The 18529-nt window shown below is 43.5% G+C and overlaps 1 protein-coding gene across 1 annotated transcript in view; it reads left to right on the top strand.

Moving 5' to 3' along the window:
- The first annotated feature begins 3932 nt into the window (after window positions 1-3932).
- The window catches only part of LOC309553200 (intercellular adhesion molecule 5-like), a 61564-nt gene continuing 46967 nt past the window's right edge, over window positions 3933-18529 (top strand). The window contains exon 1 of the mRNA XM_082254146.1: window positions 3933-4170. Coding sequence (XP_082110272.1) covers window positions 4107-4170 — 64 coding nt within the window. The 5' untranslated portion in view covers window positions 3933-4106. The remainder of the gene's footprint in view (window positions 4171-18529) is intronic.

Raw genomic sequence — 18529 nt, forward strand, 5'->3', positions numbered from 1 at the left:
TGGCAACCTATAGTGGGTGGGGCCTGCTGTGTCCCTCCCACCAGTTTGCTCTCTGCACAGGCTATATACAGCACGGTGATGATGTCACTGCTATGTCACAAGGTAATAACTGTGTTTGTAAAGGCATTTGGTGCATACAAAGTGAATTTATATTCTTTTGAGACTATGGAGGTCTACATTTAAAGAGTAAATCCATTTGTTGAGACATAAAACAATCCCGTCTGGGTGATCAATGAACATTGCAGGGATTTTAACAAACTTTTTTGCAGATTTCTACCTACCTATGAAGAAATAGCTGTTTGTTTGTCCCTGCCCTGTGCATACTGTTTCTGAATAGAAGGATCTGGTTCATTACACGCACCTGGTGCACTCTCAGTGTTTGGATGAGTAAAGCTGCAGGGTCTGCATCCCTTTAGAAGTAATTCATTCTTAGGGAGTATATCACAATATCAAAACGTTCTGTTGCAGTTTGTATCTTAGTGCAGACTTCTGACAAGATCAGTGAGCCAATCACACAAGCTGGAAATTACATATTTGTAAATAAACCAACGGTTTCCATATTGCATTGAATTTTACAGCAAATTACAGTGGCTGTAGATTGAAAAGGAAAGGTAAGTTTTAATAACATTAAATTACAATAAGGATTGTGTCGCAATCATATATGCTATATAATTTATTTATTCGCTATATAAAAAAAATTATGTTCATCATATAAAAAGATTTATATATTTTTTTCCACAATAGTGAAGTTACCCTTTTACCACTTGACCTCCGGAAGATTACACACCTAGGCCAATATGTATTCTGCTACATATTTTTGGTAAAAAAAATACATAAAAAGCGTATATTGATTGGTTTGCTACAAAAGTTATAGTGTCTATAAACTGTGGGATATTTTTATTTATTTTTATTTATTCACTAGTAATGGTGGCAAACAGTGACTTATAGGGGGACTACGATATTGCGCCAGACATTCTCACAATAACTGACACTTTTTAGGGACCAGTGACACTAATACAGTGATCAGTGCTAAAAACATGCACTGTCACTGTACTAAGGACACTGGCTGAGAAGGAGTTACCATCAGGGGCAAACAAAGGGTTAACTGTGTGCCTAGCCAGTGTTTTCTCTCACTGTGTGGGAGGTGCTTTTACTAGGGGAAGGCATTGATCCATGTCCCTGCTTTGCAGAAAACACAGTATCAATGCCTTCTCTACTGACAGAACCGTGATCTGCTTTGTTTACATAGGCAGACCCCAGTTCTGGCTCTCTGTCTAATGATTGGCGGACATCGAGTCCACGGTACCCACAGATAAGCTCCCACTGTGTCTAATCACAGTAATGGCGGCGATCAGTGACTTATAGTGGGACTGCGATATTGCGGCGAACAAGTCGGACACTAAGTGACACTTTTTTGGGAACCAGTGGCACTAATACAGTGATTAGTGCTAAAAAATATGCACTGTCGCTGTACTAAAGACACTGGCTGGGAAGGGGATAACATCAGGGGCAATTAAAGGGTAAACTGTGTGCCTGACCAGTGTTTTTATAAACTGTGGGAAATGTTTTGCAGAGACACAGGATCCATGCCTTCCCTCCTGTCAGAATGGTAATCCTCCTTGTTTACATAGGCAGATTGCAGTTCTTTCTCTGTGGCTGATGATCGGTGGGTCCCGGAAGACATCGAGTCCGCGGTACCCACTGATCGGCTCCCGCTCTGTGTAGTCACAGTGGAAGTGAGCCGGCGGCGGGATGCACATTCACCTATCCGGAAATGCAGGATCATGTATATACATGATTCTGCGCAAAGTGGCCACCCTATAGCAGTTTAGGGCAGTTGGCAAGTGGTCAAATTAATTATTTTGTGCCTGGAACTTGGCTTTAATTGGATGGAAGAAAATTTCTCAGATTCTCCTGATTAGCTTAGGTTCTCTCTGTGAACGGCATGTGAATCACTGTAAGATTCTGGTACCTCTGGTACCCTTATTTTCCATTTTCTCTCAATATGCGTCCCACCTTTCTAATTAGGTGGTACGCATACACCTTTAAGACGGATGACGTCATCGCCGAGCGCCGCAGAGCGGCTATTTCAACCGCCGGCGTTCTCTCTCACGTTGTTCGTTCAACCTGCCTGTGTGTCCACATGCTTACAAGCTTGCCTTGCTGCCGGAACCTCCAGCTATTCTCTTTTACTTGGAACAGACCGGAACCTCGCTACTGATCCCTGTATCTCGCTACTGGATCACTCCCTCACTACTGGACCCTTCTACTACTAACCTTACTAGTGATAAGTACCCCACAGGGGAATCCTCCATAACCTTACTTACACTATCTACCTCTGCACATTAAGGACTGTTACTATCTATGCATACTAATTCTATCATCTGCACTGTTACATAGATTGCTAGCTCTTGAGTCTACTACCATCTATCCTTGCACTGGGTTAGTCTATCCTGTATTTGTCATCTGCTGTCCTTACCACCTGTTACCATACTCGATTACTAACCTATCTGCATTCTACCTAATACCATCTAATACTCTCCTGAACATTTCTATCAAGTGCTTACCATCTCTGTCACTGTTCACACCTGTCCCTTCAGCACATCATCTTCATACTATCATATACATCCTATCACTCCAGGAACATCTTATTGAGTGTGTATATCTGTATGCTAAAGCTGACAGGCCCACAGTGATGAGTCTGGAGAGTTGGATCTGGTTATTCAACACATCTCTACATGACTACTGAGTGGAGATTCTGCAGCTGCAAATCCAGCCTACTACAAAAATGCAGGAGCGTTACAATCACACAGGAATCGCACAGCATTCCTGTGCAAATCACATGCGATTCTGTGCAGTGAGATTTGCGCCCATTCATTCTAGATGGCTCAAATCACACTGCATCCATATCAAAAAGGTGTTGACACTTTTATTTTATTCACACTGGAACCGCATCACATGGGCGTTTATGCCCATGCAATCCGGTTCAGGCAAATGCAACCTGCATTTGGGGCAGGGGAGGGCTGGGCAAGGAGGCAGGGGGGCAATTGCCCCCTGGGCTGCTCTGATGCCCCGTAAAAAGGCTGCACAGCTTCTGCCACAGACATGCCTAAAGGATTCTTGGTGAAGAGAAGTAAAACGTCCCCACTGCTGACCTACTGAGTGTGCGATGAAGACAAGGACAGGGCGCAGCCCCCCCCAGCATGGATGGCGTAAGCTGTGTCTGAGCAGAGGCCGGTTCCATGCCCCACTGGAGACTCTCCTCCCCCAGGCAGCCCTGACTGAGCTGTCCAAGCTCCCCCAACTGCCCCCTGCTGGCTAGGTCGGGAACCCGGATTTGGCCATTGAGTTGAGAGTACCTGGAGAGGAGCTTCGACCTGGAATGGGGGTCAGGAGGAGGCTGGGAAGATGGAAAGTGGGAGGGGGGTCAAGTCGCTGCACCATGGGCCTCTGGTTTGTACTTGCCCCCTGGGCCGAGATTTGCCTCAGCTCCTGATTTGGGGTGCTGTTACCTTTTCTTTGATACCCGAAGCAGATCGCAGAACACAGTGAGATTACTATGCAGTGCGGGAAATGCATCGGAATCGATACGTTTCCCGCAATGCATCAGTATAAACAGGAGCTCAATCTGAAAATTAGAATCTGTCAAGGTGCTCATTATTGACACAAATTGACAAGTCCACTTCGTATAAAAGTCACTGAACTCTGAGCTAAAGATTTTGAGAATTTAAATCCACAACAAAAAATGGTGCACCAAGCATGCAAAATTTGTTTTTACTTTTTTATATCCTCTCCCTAAAACGTGAATAATTCTTCCCACAATATCTCCCTCTATCTTTTTCTCTCCATACTCCATAAATGGTAACTGTTATTCTAAACAATCCCACCCATTCATCACACCACGTGTCATAATAAACCTCACCAAGCAGTTACTACAAGTTTCTTCCATTCGTCCCATACTGACAGATTCAGAACTTTCCCAGGGAGGAGCGTGAGAGGCTCAGCAAGGCTTTCCCTGACATCCTTCACTTGTGACAACGTCTATCTGAGATCCACATTCTTCTCCTGTCTGTGACACCCTGAGATTTACTGTACACTGCTTCCTAATGGAGTACTCCGCTGTATGGACTGTCATCATCTTCTCCATTCTCAGAGTCTGCAAAGTGCACGGTAAGTCTGATCCTAGAATAATAGCTTGGCAGATCTCGAATATTGCATAGATTCGTAAAGAATTTATCCTTTTTATTTGTTACATTGAAAATAATTATAGGTTTCTTTAACGTGCCTACAATGGAATATTTCCATTTGCACAGATTCCTCTAAGTTGAGTCACCGACCAGCTTTTCATTTTCTGCGGAGGGTTCCAGCAACAAGATTCCTGCAGCTAAAGCTGGCTATAGATGCACAGATATAACTACAGAGGATAGCGCATATATGCAAAAGAAATGACTATCAAATATAACAAAGCAATCAAAATTAGTAAAAATGGGGATTTACTCCCAGCATATGGCCATATTGTGCAGGGTGTGCCCCCACTATATGGTGTGCCCCCACCATATGGCCTTATTGTGCAGGGTGTGCCCCCACTATATGGTGTGCCCCCACCATATGGCCATATCGTGCAGGGTGTGCCACCATATGGCCATATTGTGTGGGTGTGCGTCCCCAACCCTATGTTTGTAAGGCCCCTTTCACACTTGGAGTCCGTCGGCGGACTCCATTTTGCTCAGCGGGGGATCGATCCGCAGATCCCCCGCTGAGCAGGTGGATGGCAGCTGTGTCTCCGTGCTGTGTGCAGAGACAGAGCTGTCAGGTCCCCGCTGTTCTCTATGGGGGAATAGGATGAGAACGGACCGCCTGTCTGCTCTCATCCGATACCATCCGATCCGCTGGACAGATGGAAAATAGGGTTTCCATCCATCCAGATTTGATGGACCGGATCGGATGTCAGCGGACATGTCTTCGCTGACATCCGATGCCCCATAGAGATGCATGGGGCATCCGTTCAGATCCGCCTGAAAAACTGATAGGCGGATCTGAACAGTCCGCAAGTGTGAAAGGGGCCTTATACATTTAGTCCTGACCAGACTCCTGGGGTTGAGCACCCCACCCTCCCACACCTGTATTTAGTTATCAGTGTCCACCAGTAAGCAGATATAGGAGGAGTCCCTTATAGTGCAGTTGTACATCTCTCCCATGTAAGAAGTATCTCCAATGGTATAGAGAGGTTGGATTTATTCTTCATTTTATGGATAGTGTAGGACCCACTGACAATGGGGTACTTTGACGTAGTGGTGGGCTTGAGCACGATATGGCCATATGCTGGGACTAAATCCCCATTTTTACTCATTTTGATTGCCTTGTTATATTTGATAGTCATTTCTTTTGCATGTGTGCGCTATCCTCTGTAGTTATATATGTATATTGGTTTTAATAGCAGCACCAGCTTTAGAAACGCATGTTCAGGGTGTGCCCCCAACCCTTTGTTTGTTATAGATACATAGAGTTCCAGATTTTCTGGGAGATTTCAAATAACTCTGTTGCTTCTCAAAAATCAAATCAAATCAAAAGCATTCTTCCTGCATTAGGAGACATTGGGGATGATTTACTAAAACTAGAGAGTGGGATGTGAGGGTGATTTGGTGTGACATCTGTCACCTCATTGATCGCAAGTGTTTGTATGGGCTGATCTGATTGGCTAGGCGGGTGTCTCCTTTCCCCCCTCATCTGTACAGCTCTCCTGAAGCCCCTGCACTCAGTGGTAGAGCAAGGCTGACATCCCTGTAGAGGAGTAGAAAAAAAAACTAGAGAGTGCAAAATCTGGTGCAGCTCTGCATAGAGACAAATCAGCTTCCAGGGTTTTTTTTTTGTCAAAGCCTAATTAAATAACAGGCGGTCCGTTTTCATCCGATCTCCCATAGAAGAGCGCGGAGCTCTGACAGCTTCCTCTCTGCAAAGAAAGTGGAGACGGAGCTGTCATCCGCCTGCTTAGCATGGATAGGTGGAATAATCCCCGCTGAGCAAAACAGAGTCCACCGGGCGCACCGCCCGTGTGAAAGGGGCCTAACTGAATAAGCTGAAGTTAGAAGCTGATTGGCTAAATAAAATAAGTATATAAAACCCGCGCCCTTATAGCAGCGAACTCATACAGCTGGATGTATAAAAGAAAATGATAAAAAAGGAGTCGCGCTCAGTAGAACAGTCAATATATCCCATGGAAGATGAGCAGCAATAACTGAGAATCACATCACAGCCACATTCAGCCTTGATGAGTATACAGTTCATGAAAATGCAAGGTAAATCTCCACCCTGGTGTAAAATGCAGACAGACGCTTGTGAAGCCCTTCACCACATATAGCCTCTTACCAGAGAGAGACGGGACATACACGGTAAGTAGTTAGAGGACTACTTCGCCTGTATCCAGCAAATCAGCTCCGGTACGAATCCAATCATACGGTGTTCACCAATGTTAAAGATATGCTGACGCTTTAGGGACCCACTCTCAGAGTGTGATAAGGAAAAAGACAAAAACGGCCCATAGCGTGATACTGTCTTGATAATTTATTAGGTAGGAAATAATATTACACTCACCCAAATACAATAACATCAAGCCTCTAGCCACATCATGGGCAGTGGAACGGTACAGGGTACTTCCGGGTTCCGGGTATGACGGAGTGACGCTCGTTCCGCTCCTCCCAGAATCTTTTCGTCGGATGGACGTTCTCAAGGGGGCGTGAGCGAGCGTCGGCGTCATACTACATATAAGGACACCTAATGAGGCCAATAGCATACAGCTGTCAAACCGGGCGAGACAGGAAGCACCGGAAATGACCTCAGCGCTTCAAACAAGGAGCGCAAACAACTAAATATACCCGGAAGTAGTAAGTGCAGGGGCGCAAATGAACACGCCGGCTGCAAAATATAGAGTTCATGCGGCTGCAAACGTAGCCGGGGGAACCAAATTGAATGAAATCACCCCTTTAACCCAAAACACCGGAAAGACCCCCTCGATCCAAGCAGCACAATGGGCTAAGGCATAAAAGTTAAAAGAGGATTAAAATTGATGAGAGGTTAAAATTATAACCACATAACTTTAAACAAACATTATACATATAATAAAATGGAATTAAAATCATCAAAACACTTAACTCAAATGTTACAAAAATATGATAAAACAATCCAGCCATGAAACACACCCTTAGGAGAAAAGGTAATGGATGTAAACAAAATTGAATGCTCAAAGGAATGCTCGTAAATAAATCAAAAACAATGAATGCTATAGAACAAAACACAAGTGTGCTGTTAACAGCAGTGACATACAATGATATACACATACAATGATAAAATCACTGGTAAGATTATAATATATAACAAATGAATATGAATGAGTTGTTTAGTTGTAATTTATTTTGGATTTGTTGAAATCCGTTACTATTGCAATTCGAAGATTCGGATGTATCCAAATCTCTGAATAATGAAAATTTCATCCAAATTTTGATTCGTAACTAAACAGATTGCACATGTTTACTAGTGGCCATGCCTCCAGCGCAACTTGATGGTGTGAGTGAGCTCTTACATCTTCTGGGTGTGTCCCTGTTGTGCTCAGTAGTCCTTCTGCCAGTCTCATCCCAAACCTCAGGGTACATGGGCAGTGTGCTGGCTATTTCTTGCAATTGAGCTATAATACGGTGTAACTGTAAGCCAAGCAACCCAGCAGCATTGGTTATATGGATATGGTGCTGGATGGATTTCTAGACTGTACATCCTTTCCATGTCCTCTAATCATGGGCAGGAGGAACCACAATGAGGAATGCAGGCATTCAATGCTTCCAGAAGTGTTAAATGCTGAAGAGTTTGTCAGAGGCTGCAGCATTGGAAGCAAGCAGAGTTTTGACTCCCCATCCATTGGAGAGCTAAGTTGTCAAATGAAACAGCTAAAATAAAACAAAACATGACCAATAACTGATCGGGTCTGCCGCTGTGTACCTAGTAGTGTTCTTATTGAATGTGAAATGTAAAAAGTGGGTAAATGGTACAGCGCTCCCCTCTAGGTACGATATAAATGGCACAATACAGGCACACTGTATATAAAGCGTTATAGATCACTTAACCAGTGAGATGCATTTACACTAGGTAAATAAATCATACAAATCAAAAACAATAAATGCTATAGAACAAAACACCAGTGTGCTGTGAACAACAGTAACATTTAATGATATACACATCCAGTGATACAATTACTGGTATTATTATAATATGCAAAAGTCCAAAGTAATGAAGAAAATATTCTGTGACTTCTGTGTAGAAACCAAAAAAAACTCCAGTGCCCGCCATCTTTCAAACTATGCGCTCCCTCCATTTAAGACCTACAGCAGACCATCATGCACCTTCCCCTTTAAGGGGCTTAAGAAACCTCTGGTGGGTAGATGGATCCTTAGTTATTATATCCAATGTGTCTTATGGCAATCCTTACCGTTGGTACTTGTAAAGGAATCAGAAAACTGACATAGTGCTGAACCGATTAAAAACCATAAAAGGTAACCGCTTTCAGGGCACTGGCTCTGGTGCACACACAGATAGCATGCATAGCACAATTATGGGTGTGCAGCCCCCTTAACAGTCACTTTGATGTTGCAATGGTGACCAGCAGACAGGGTACAATCTTCCTGTGTGTGCGCGCTGACGTTACTAGGCCCCTCCCAACGCGTTTCGTCACTCGTCATGTGACTTAATCAAGGTCGCCATTGCAACATTAAATCTTCAAATCACAACAGTAACAAATTTAAACTAATTCTAAATAAATTACAATTTATTCGTACTTCCTTGTTTCATTCTGACCTATTGTTACTGTTTGAAGCATCCAACATCACGACATAACAAATGATCTGAATTGATTGAGATCCATTGTTTTTTACGCTTTTTTGCCACGGTTTTCAATAATTTGCATGTAATGGTGTGTTTCTGGTGCGTTTTTTTTTTTTTTTTTTTTTACAACACCAAACATTTTTACCAAAAATGCAGTTAGCGGGTCTCAGCTAAAACGCAAAAGACCAGTGTGCAGATTTCCATAGGCTTTAAAGGCTGCATTTTTCTTCCGCTTTTTTTTAACTGAGAAATTTATCAAAACGGATGAGTGTGAAAGGGCCCTTATTGTGATTGGGTTTGGTGGAGGTGGATCCATCAGAATTTCCAAATCATAGCATAACGAATAAATCCGAAATGAATTTAGTTCCATTTTTTGTGTTTTGATTCAGAGATTCTGATGGATCACTCTCCATCCAACCCAAACAGAGTAAATAAGTAATCTCCTGAAATAACAAATGAACAGGTTAAAACGAATATAGTCAAACTTCCAAAATTATTTCCGAAATACGAATCGACTCAAAACAACAAATATACAAAATGAGTCCGAATATACGAAAGGAATTCCGAAAACAAACTTAACAAACAAATCTAAAATGAAACAAAACACATTTTTTCATCGTACACATCTCTAGCCAATGGTGTGCACTTTAAGACAGCACTGATGCGCCAATCCCAGCACATTGCACTGTTTACTTTTTTTCACATAACTTTATTGAAATGTCACGAGTGACGTTTAATAGCAGCAGTGCTGAAGAAAAGTATGTATGCAGTACCTTTGTTCAGTGCATTCCACAGGTATGCTTTTGGAATATTTTTGGGAAGTGACAGATTTGCTTAACCACTTCTGGACCAGAAGGTTTTACCCCTTTAATGACCAAGTCATTTTTTGCGATACGGCACTGCATTAATTTAACTGACAATTGCGCGGTTGTGCGACGCTGTACCCAAATAAAATTGATGTCCATTTTTTCCCACAAATAGAGCTTTCTTTTGGTGGTATTTGATCACCTCTGCGATTTTTATTTTTTGCGCTATAAACAAAAAAAGAGCGACAATTCTGAAAAAAAAACAATATTTTTTTTACTTTCTGCTATAAAACATTCCCAATAAAAAAAAATGTAAAAATCAAATTTTTTCATCATTTTAGGCCAATATGTATTCTGTTACATATTTTTGATAAAAAATATCCCAATAAGTGTATATTGATTGGTTTGCGCAAAAGTTATCTCATCTACAAACGAGGGTAAAGATTTATGTTGTTTTTATTTCTTTTACTAGTAATGGCGGCGATCAGCGATTTTTATTGGGACTGCGACATTGCTGCGGACAGATCAGACACTTTATGGGGGCCTGACTGGCATCAGTGGGAGTAAACATCACCACATTTGGTCAGGGCAAGGACAAGGAGTGGGTAGAAGGGACGGCTGCCCTGGGTGCAGCGTATATTGTAGGGATGGGGGCACCACAAACTCTTCTAATATAAGGCTGAAAGGATCAGTGACAGCGGAATCACTACTTCTGTCAGCAGCAAGGAGGGGAGGAGAGACAAGAGGAGGTGGAGGCTGTGCTCTCTCTCCCCCTCCTCCTCATAAGCTCGCAAATAATGGGATTGGAGTCGGACTGAAATGCGGCTTTGAAATCGTGCGAGTTCAGGTGAAGTCACGTGATTTCAAAGCCGTGTTAAGCGTGGATGAGGGCTTAGACACATGCTCTCCAATCAGGTCAGTTCTAAGGCAGACCTGATCAGATGCTCCATATACGGTATGTCTACAGGCAGGCAGATGTAACAAATGTGTTCCCTATACATCCACCTGCCTCTGAGTCCATGATGGTCCAAATTTCTGGACCTAAGTGTGAATGACTCTAGGTAGTCTGATGTAAATGGAGGAAAGTCCTTTTTCATACATCTGCTCGTAGATCCAATATGGGTCCACAAAGGTTCGCTGTCAATTTGCGCCGGAAAAACTGAACAGGTATGGATGTCACAAAAGTGACATCCAACCCATTGTGCTCAGATTCAGCTAGGGATCTGTTCACAGATGGGGCCCATGTGAAAGGGCCCTTAGGGGGGATAGTCTCACCAAAAATTCCTGTTGCACTGGATGGCTAAAATTGTTCTAGTTTTAGTGCAGACTATTTAATAAAAAAAATCTGAAGACATTTTCTCCGGGTATTCCATACATCAGCATGGAATGGTGGTGGAGTGTGGTGACAAAGGGCGAGTATTCCGAATGGTCGTGTGTGGAAAGTGGGGTCCCCCAAGGATCTGTCCTGAGACCAATCCTGTTTAATTTATTCATAAACGATCTGGAGGATGGGATAACCATCTCAATCTCAGTATTTGCGGAGGATACAAAGCTAACCAGGGAAATAACTTCTACGCAGGATGTGGAAACCTTACAAGAAGACCTGAACAAAATTATGGGGAGGGCATCTACATGGCAAATGAGGTTTAACGTTGGATAATGTAAGGTAATGCATATGGGTGCCAGAAATACGAATGCAAGTTACTCACTAGGGGTGAATCTCTGGGGGAATCTAGGATGAAAAAGGACTTGGGAGTCCTAGTAGATGACAAGCTCAGCAACGGCATGCAATGCCAAGCTGCTGCAAGCAAAGCCAAGATAATACTGGCATGTATAAAAAAGGGGATTCACTCTAGAGATAAAATTATAATTCTCCCATTAATTCCATCCAGTTCTGGGCACTGGTCCTGGAGAGATCCAGAGAAGGGCAACAAAGCTAATAAAGGGACTGAATGACATCAGCTATAAGCAAAGACTACAAGTATTGAACTTATTTTCTCTGGAGAAGAGACGCTTGAGAGGGGATATGATATCAATGTACAAATAGCTTACTGGCGACCCCAGCATAGGGAACAAACTTTTCACCGAAAAGGGATTTAAAAAGACACGACCATTCACTAAAATTAGAAGAGAAGCAGTTTAACCTTAAACTGTGTAAAGGATTATTTACCGTCAGAGCAGTAAGGATGTGGAATTCTCTTCCACATGCAGTGGTATCAGCAGGGAGTATCGATAGTTTCAAAAACTATTAGATGGGTACCTTAACAAGCACAACATAAAGGGGTATACAATGTACTATTGTCAGTAAACACACACACTCATCATAGGTTGAACTGGATGGACTGGTGTCTTTTTTCAACCTCAATATCTATGTAACTATGTAGCATTGTACAGAATGCCTCCACGTTGCCATATTGCGTTAACATTGTTGAAAATTTTGGAAAACTACAACAGCTGCAGTTTAAAATAGACAGGTCATTTGTAATAACATTAAATTACCGAATTACTAATGTAACAATTGTATATGCTATATTATTGTTTTTACGAAACTAGAGTTCACATTAAAATTTTATCTGAAATCAAAACAGTTATTTTAGTTTTGGATAGATTGAAACCATTAGAGCCCCTGTCTGGTGTTTATTGCTGTCAGTGTCCCTTTAAGATTGACCCTGTCCATTAGTCTTGGTGACCACTTTTCCTGGGACTGAAAATGATAAGATATCCAAAATTATACTGTTGTCACTGAAGCAGGAAAAGAGCAGAAAACACTTCTTTCAGTGTCAACTACATAAAAAGGATTTCCATTGTCCTGTCAGAATAGAGCTACCCATCAGAAAATATAACGGAAGTGACGTTCTCAGCAAAAAAAATCCTTAATGCGCATGCGCCATGCATTCCAACATGGTCACAATGCATTCCAATAGGTTTTTCTAATCTGACACAACACGAAGCAGCGCTGGACATCTTCTTACACCCATGCAAGTCTTCAATTTCACACTTATTTTAGCAGTAAAGTCGCCTTATATCCTGAATCACAGTATGATGACATTTGTATTACAGTAAAAGTAGCCAGAAACCTGCAGGCAGAAGGTGGCGGCGGCCATCTTGGTACACCCCACACTGCTCAGCAACAAAGTGATTATATCGTGAAATAGACTATTTCACTCGGTCACGGTGGAATAGTCTATTTCAGCATATAAGGTGAGTTACCTGCTAAAATAGGTGTGACATTGAAGACTTGTCTGGGTGTAAGAAGATGTCCGCTGCCGCCTTCCTGTTCTGCCAGATTGGGAAACCTATTGAAACGCATAGCGGCCATATTGGAACGCATAGAGCATGCGCAATAAGCAATTGTGTTCGCAGCTTGACTTCCATTGCATTTTCTGATGGGTAGCGCCGGTATTCTGATAGAACACCCTCACTGTGAAGAGGATTTGTCCCTTTGACTCTATGGGAACAAGAAATAAAGGGAAACCTCCCCAAAACCAAACTATGAAAAAGCAAAAACCATCTGCTACTCTATTCAAAACCTAAAGATATCATTTCAAAGTTTCACTCTGCAGAATGTGGATTCTCAGTACTACAATGGCCGCCACAGGTAAATGGGAATCAGAGATACTACTGCTGGGTGCTACTAGTTACCATCAATCCAAAACTGGAAGCACAGAGATAGCTATACACATAAGATGGAAGTTACTTGGACCTTTTAAACTGATTGTCAGTACAGCAGGCTATAAAACCTGTTCTGATTGTTATTGAACCCCCTGTAACAAATGGTTTGGTCAGTGTCCTCTGTCCTCATCTGACATTCCCCATCACACTAAAATAAACTGGTATGCTCTGCTGAGCCAAGCATACAAGTTTAATAAGCACTCTTTAAAGCAGAACTAAAGGCACTAAACTTACGTTTTCTCTAACAGTTCAAAGTCCACAAGGGATCCCTCAATGGCGCCAGCATCCTTTTCCCAGGTGCCTTTCTTTGGCCATATTAATTGGCCAGTGCAGGATGACATAATCCTTGTGCATGTGCAGGAGTCCATCATCCTGGCCCACAGGGACTGTATACAGTCAGCGGCTGCTGACTTGTAGGCAGGTGCAGTCTGCTTTCTCCACTCAATCTCAGCGGCCCGGTAGGTAGAGAGAAAGTCACAAGGAACACAGTTCCTCTATGGCAAAGGTGTCAAACTCGGTTTCACCGTGGGCTTCATCAGCAAAAGGGCTGCCCTCAAAGGGCCGGTTTTATCTCTAAGACTTTATAAATATACTCCTTGTGCTGCTGCTGCTGGGAAGAAGAAAGTGTAGGGTCTGGACGAGGACCAGAGGAGGGCTGGGATTAGCTGAATGCTGAGACCAGGAGAGGTGGAGACAAGGAGGTTCTGCAGCTGCACAGAGAGCGCAGGATCTGTAGGAGGAATTCTCTCTGCTGCCGACTGCTGAGACAGGGAGGGGGGGGGTGTCAGATATGAGCCTATCCACAGCTGCACACAGAAGCACAGGATCTGGTGGAGGAGTTCTGGCCTTCTCTCTGCTGTCAACTGCTGAGACAGGGTGGGATCGGAGATGAGGGGGAGGCTTCTGCAGCTTCAGAAGCAGTGCAAGGGCCACATGAAATGTCCCTGAGGGCCGGATTAGGCCTGCGGGCCTTGTGTTTGACTCATGTGCTCTATGGTGTCCTGGGTCACTGAGGAAGCATTCCGGTTGGATGCTGCCACCCCATGTGATTCTGACGACCATCTTGGGTCAGACAGACCCTATTTAAAGTGGTTGTAAAGACACAAAGTTTTTTACCTTCATGCATTCTATGCGTTCTTTGAACTGTTGCTGCATTACTTCAATACAAGTTTTACACTGCACCCGACTGTGTGAATTATTGTCGCCACAAACTGCGCACACCACCTACAGACGTCAACCAGTGAGTCATCCCAACCCAGCCCATTCAATTGTAACCTGTGAATTCCAAGCTGAGAAGTGAATAAAAACAGAGGGGCAGGGATAGCGTTAAATAAAAATGATGTGGGGTCCTGCCCAATATTCATCCCAGACCTGAATTTAATGGGGTCCCACACAAAAAAACAAGAAAAAAAGAGCATTGGGTCCCACCCAAAATCTTTACCAGACCCTAATTTGAGCATGCAGCCTGGCGGGCCAGGAAAGGTAGAAAGATCAGCATTTGTCCCCTCCTCCTGAATCATATTAGGCCACATGCTCTCAGAATGGGGAGGGTATCTTGCCAGGGGGGACCCCAGTGGAAAGGCAGTGGGGTTCGGCAGACGGGGAGCTTATCAAAATGTGGAAGCCCTCTCTATTGTGAATGAGTAAGTGCCGGTTCACACTAAGGTGACCTGTGAGGCGATGACACGTTTCAACCTCGGAAGCCAGTAGCAACCACGTGTAACTGAAATATAAGTTTGCAACTGATTGACCTATTGATCCTTTTATATCATAAAGAATAAGTGAGGTAAGAGATGGTACAGTGATTAAATGAAACTTTTTAAAACTTCTACAAACCGATCAAAAGCTAAACACAAAACTCATAACTGACATCAGGACGCAATTATTGTGCCCGTTGCCATGACATTTTTTCCAGCTAAGCTATAAAACATTTTTGCCAAGGAATGCTTGTTCTGTCTGAGTAATTAGTGGGTGGGATAGACTCACAAGAAACAAAACGGGTGTTTGTGAAAATGGAGAGAAAAGCAAAGGATAGGCATTAGTGACTGTCTGCTAGCCTTTGAAACATAATAGCCATATTGCAGGTCTTGATTTAATTAAAAGTTTAGTTAAACTTCTTGGGGGGATGCAAAAAACTAAAGTTTTATTTGTATCTGGGACATTGGACAACTGTAAGGGCTTTTAAAAAAAAACAAAAACTGAACCTTACCAAATGGAAATATATAAGCAGGCGTTTTATTTTTAAAGGTACAGGCTGCAAGGCTTTTAGTATGATCCTGGATTCACTATCTAGTGAACTGGAACAAGTATGCAGGATTGGATTTAGCTCAGACTCCCAGGCTCCATGATTATTCTAGGTTCTTCTGAAAATCCTAGTTCTGCAGCGGTCATACTGATCCGATGGCTTCAGTACTTTTCAATTTAAGGGGTGTAGGAAAAAGGGTCACAGCAGCTCCCTTCATTTACTCCTAATGCACCACTTGGACAGGTTTAATGGGGAGGGGTGCAAGAAGATGCACTTTATGCCCCTCTTTAACCCAATCCTAATCCCTCTCACAGCAGTCATTTAGTAACAGAGCCCTAGCTTCTAAATAACAGCTGAACAGGGAAGGTGTATATAAGTAGGGTTTAATGTTTGCTGCCAATTCCAACATCTGCCAAAAAGGTCCAACTTAACTCTACGAGGATGATAATGCACACTTCATTTGTACTTATTGTGTTTTTAATTTTAAGAAAAATTAGGCTGATAAACAGCTCCTGACTTATTGTCCACAGGGTGGTCAGACAATTGCAACTTCTTTCACTGGTTGTAGTCTTTTCTCTGGATGGGTAAACAGCCAGGCAACTGGCATTTTCTGAAAGGGGTCGAGAAAGGCAAGAGAGGTACATATTTTGTGTTGAGTTCCCTTTAAAATGCCAGGCGAACAGCTATATACACATGGCAGCTGTTTTACCTGACAAATAATGTGTAATTTCAGACAGCTCTTCCTAAATTTACACATTTCTGCCAAACAGTTCTATCAGGATGGTGGCTTCACTATTCTCTACTGCAAGTGTTTACCTCGCTATTACCTATACCCATTGAGCAACCAACAATGCTAGTACAAATCATTTTTAATATATATAACCTGCTCAAAAAAATTAATGAAACACTTTGAAAACACATCAGATCTCAATAGGCAGGGGCATCACCTAGGGGATGCGGATGATACGGACCGCACCAGGGTGTCAATCGGGGGGGGGGGGGGGGCGACACCGCCCTGGGGGGCCCAAGCAAGGCAGCTGCCTCTTCGTCTCCCAATCCGATCCTTCACTATGCAAGCGACATCGCACTGCCGCATAGTGAGTCCCGACCTCCCCTGCCCTTTGCGTACCCACGTGATGTCACGAAACAGCATTTTAATGAAATGTATAAGGATGTTATGCTGCACAGTTGCTGTCCTTTAAGAAAGTGCTTTCACTCCATCAGTGCTGTGTGCTTTGGCTAGACCCTCTTTTCATTAAGGGTGCTGATCTCAGAGCTGCAGTCTGTTGCCCCTGGTTTTAAGTAAACAGGACAAGAGTGGTACCATGAGATGCGCTGAAAACTGGGGAATAACGCTAAGCACTATGTGGCATTGGATCTGCTTTCTTTCATCTGGTTACTGGATAAAACAGAAGCACACCTAGAATGGTGACAGTCAGGTCTAATGGCTTCTGGTGAGAAGATCTGTGTGATTTGTTGGTGCAGGAACCATGTTGGTGCTTTATTTACACTTGTGAATGACCTATGCAGGTGTTGAGGTTGGATTGCTGCTAAGGATCTTAAGAGAGACTTTTCTGAACTTTGTTTTACATTTAAGGGTTTTGGGTCTATTCACACTGGGTCTGGTCTAAGTAGGCATGTCCAGCACAATCCCGACATAAGACCGCACAAAAAGCCTTGTTCATATCTCTATCACAGAGGCGTCACAAGGGGGGTGTGGGGGGTGTTGACTGCACCAGAGTGTCCATCGGGGGGTGACACCACCCTGGGGGGCCCAAGCAAGGCATCTGCCTCTTTGCCTCCCGATCCTTTACTATGCGAGCGGCATCGCATCGCTGTATAGTGAATGACTTACTTGCTCCTCCTCCCAAGTTCCGACCTCCCCTGCCCTTTGCGTACCCACGTTCCATGACATCATGCAGAGGGGGAGTCACGGCAACGCTAGGGTGAACCCTGGGTCAGCGCAGCATGGCCTCCTCCACCTCCAAGAATTACAGAGCAGCCTCACACTCCTTCTGCGAAAAATCCGCCCTGAACCCTGAGTGCTGAGCCTGTTGGAGAACTGTAAGTATTTCCTGTAATTCACTGGAAAAAGGGAGGGCTATTAAATTTATGACTGTGCATCTAATTCAGGGTTTATCAAATAAACCCTTTAGAGTTGTTTTCTACTATAGAAGTAGTTGCAGAATTTGTTTTCTCCCGAGTTATCTTGCGGGTTGGGGATGTTAGAGGAGTTGAATAGAGTAAGGACTGTATTTGAGGGGGTTGGGGTGATACCGTGAGTTACCGCACTGGGTGACACCAACCCTAGTGATGCAACTGTCAAAGGGGGAAAAATATCATGCTGGATATTAATACTGATATGGACTGGGGAATGTGTTAGGAATGAAAGGATGCCACATTGTTTGATGGAAATGAAAATTATCAACCTACAGAGAGCTGAATTCAAAGACACCCCGAAAATCAAAGTAAAAAAATGATGCAGCAAGGATGGTCTATTTCGCTGGAATTCCATTGCAGCAACCCAAAATGGTACTCAGTAGTTGTATGGCCCCCACATGCTTGTATGCATGCCTGACAATGTCGGGGCATGCTCCTAATGAGACAACAAATGATGTCCTGGTGTATTTCCTCCCCGATCTGGACCAGGGCATCATTGAACTCCTGAACAGACTGCGATGCAACCTGGCGGCCCTGGATTCACCGAAACATACTGTCCCAGAGGTGTTCTATTGGATTTAGGTCAGGTAAGCGTGGGGGCCATTCAATGGTATCAATTCCTTCATCATCCAGGAACTGGCTGCATACTCTCGCCACATGAGACTGGGCATTGTTCTGCATTAGGAGGAGCCCAGGAACCACTGCACCAGCGTAGGGTCTGACAATGGCTCCAAGGATTTTATCCCGATGCCTAATGGCAGTCAGGGTGCCATTGTCTAGC

Source organism: Pelophylax lessonae, assembly GCF_965119305.1.
Source record: "Pelophylax lessonae genome assembly, chromosome: 4".
Classification (NCBI taxonomy): Eukaryota; Metazoa; Chordata; class Amphibia; order Anura; family Ranidae; genus Pelophylax; species Pelophylax lessonae.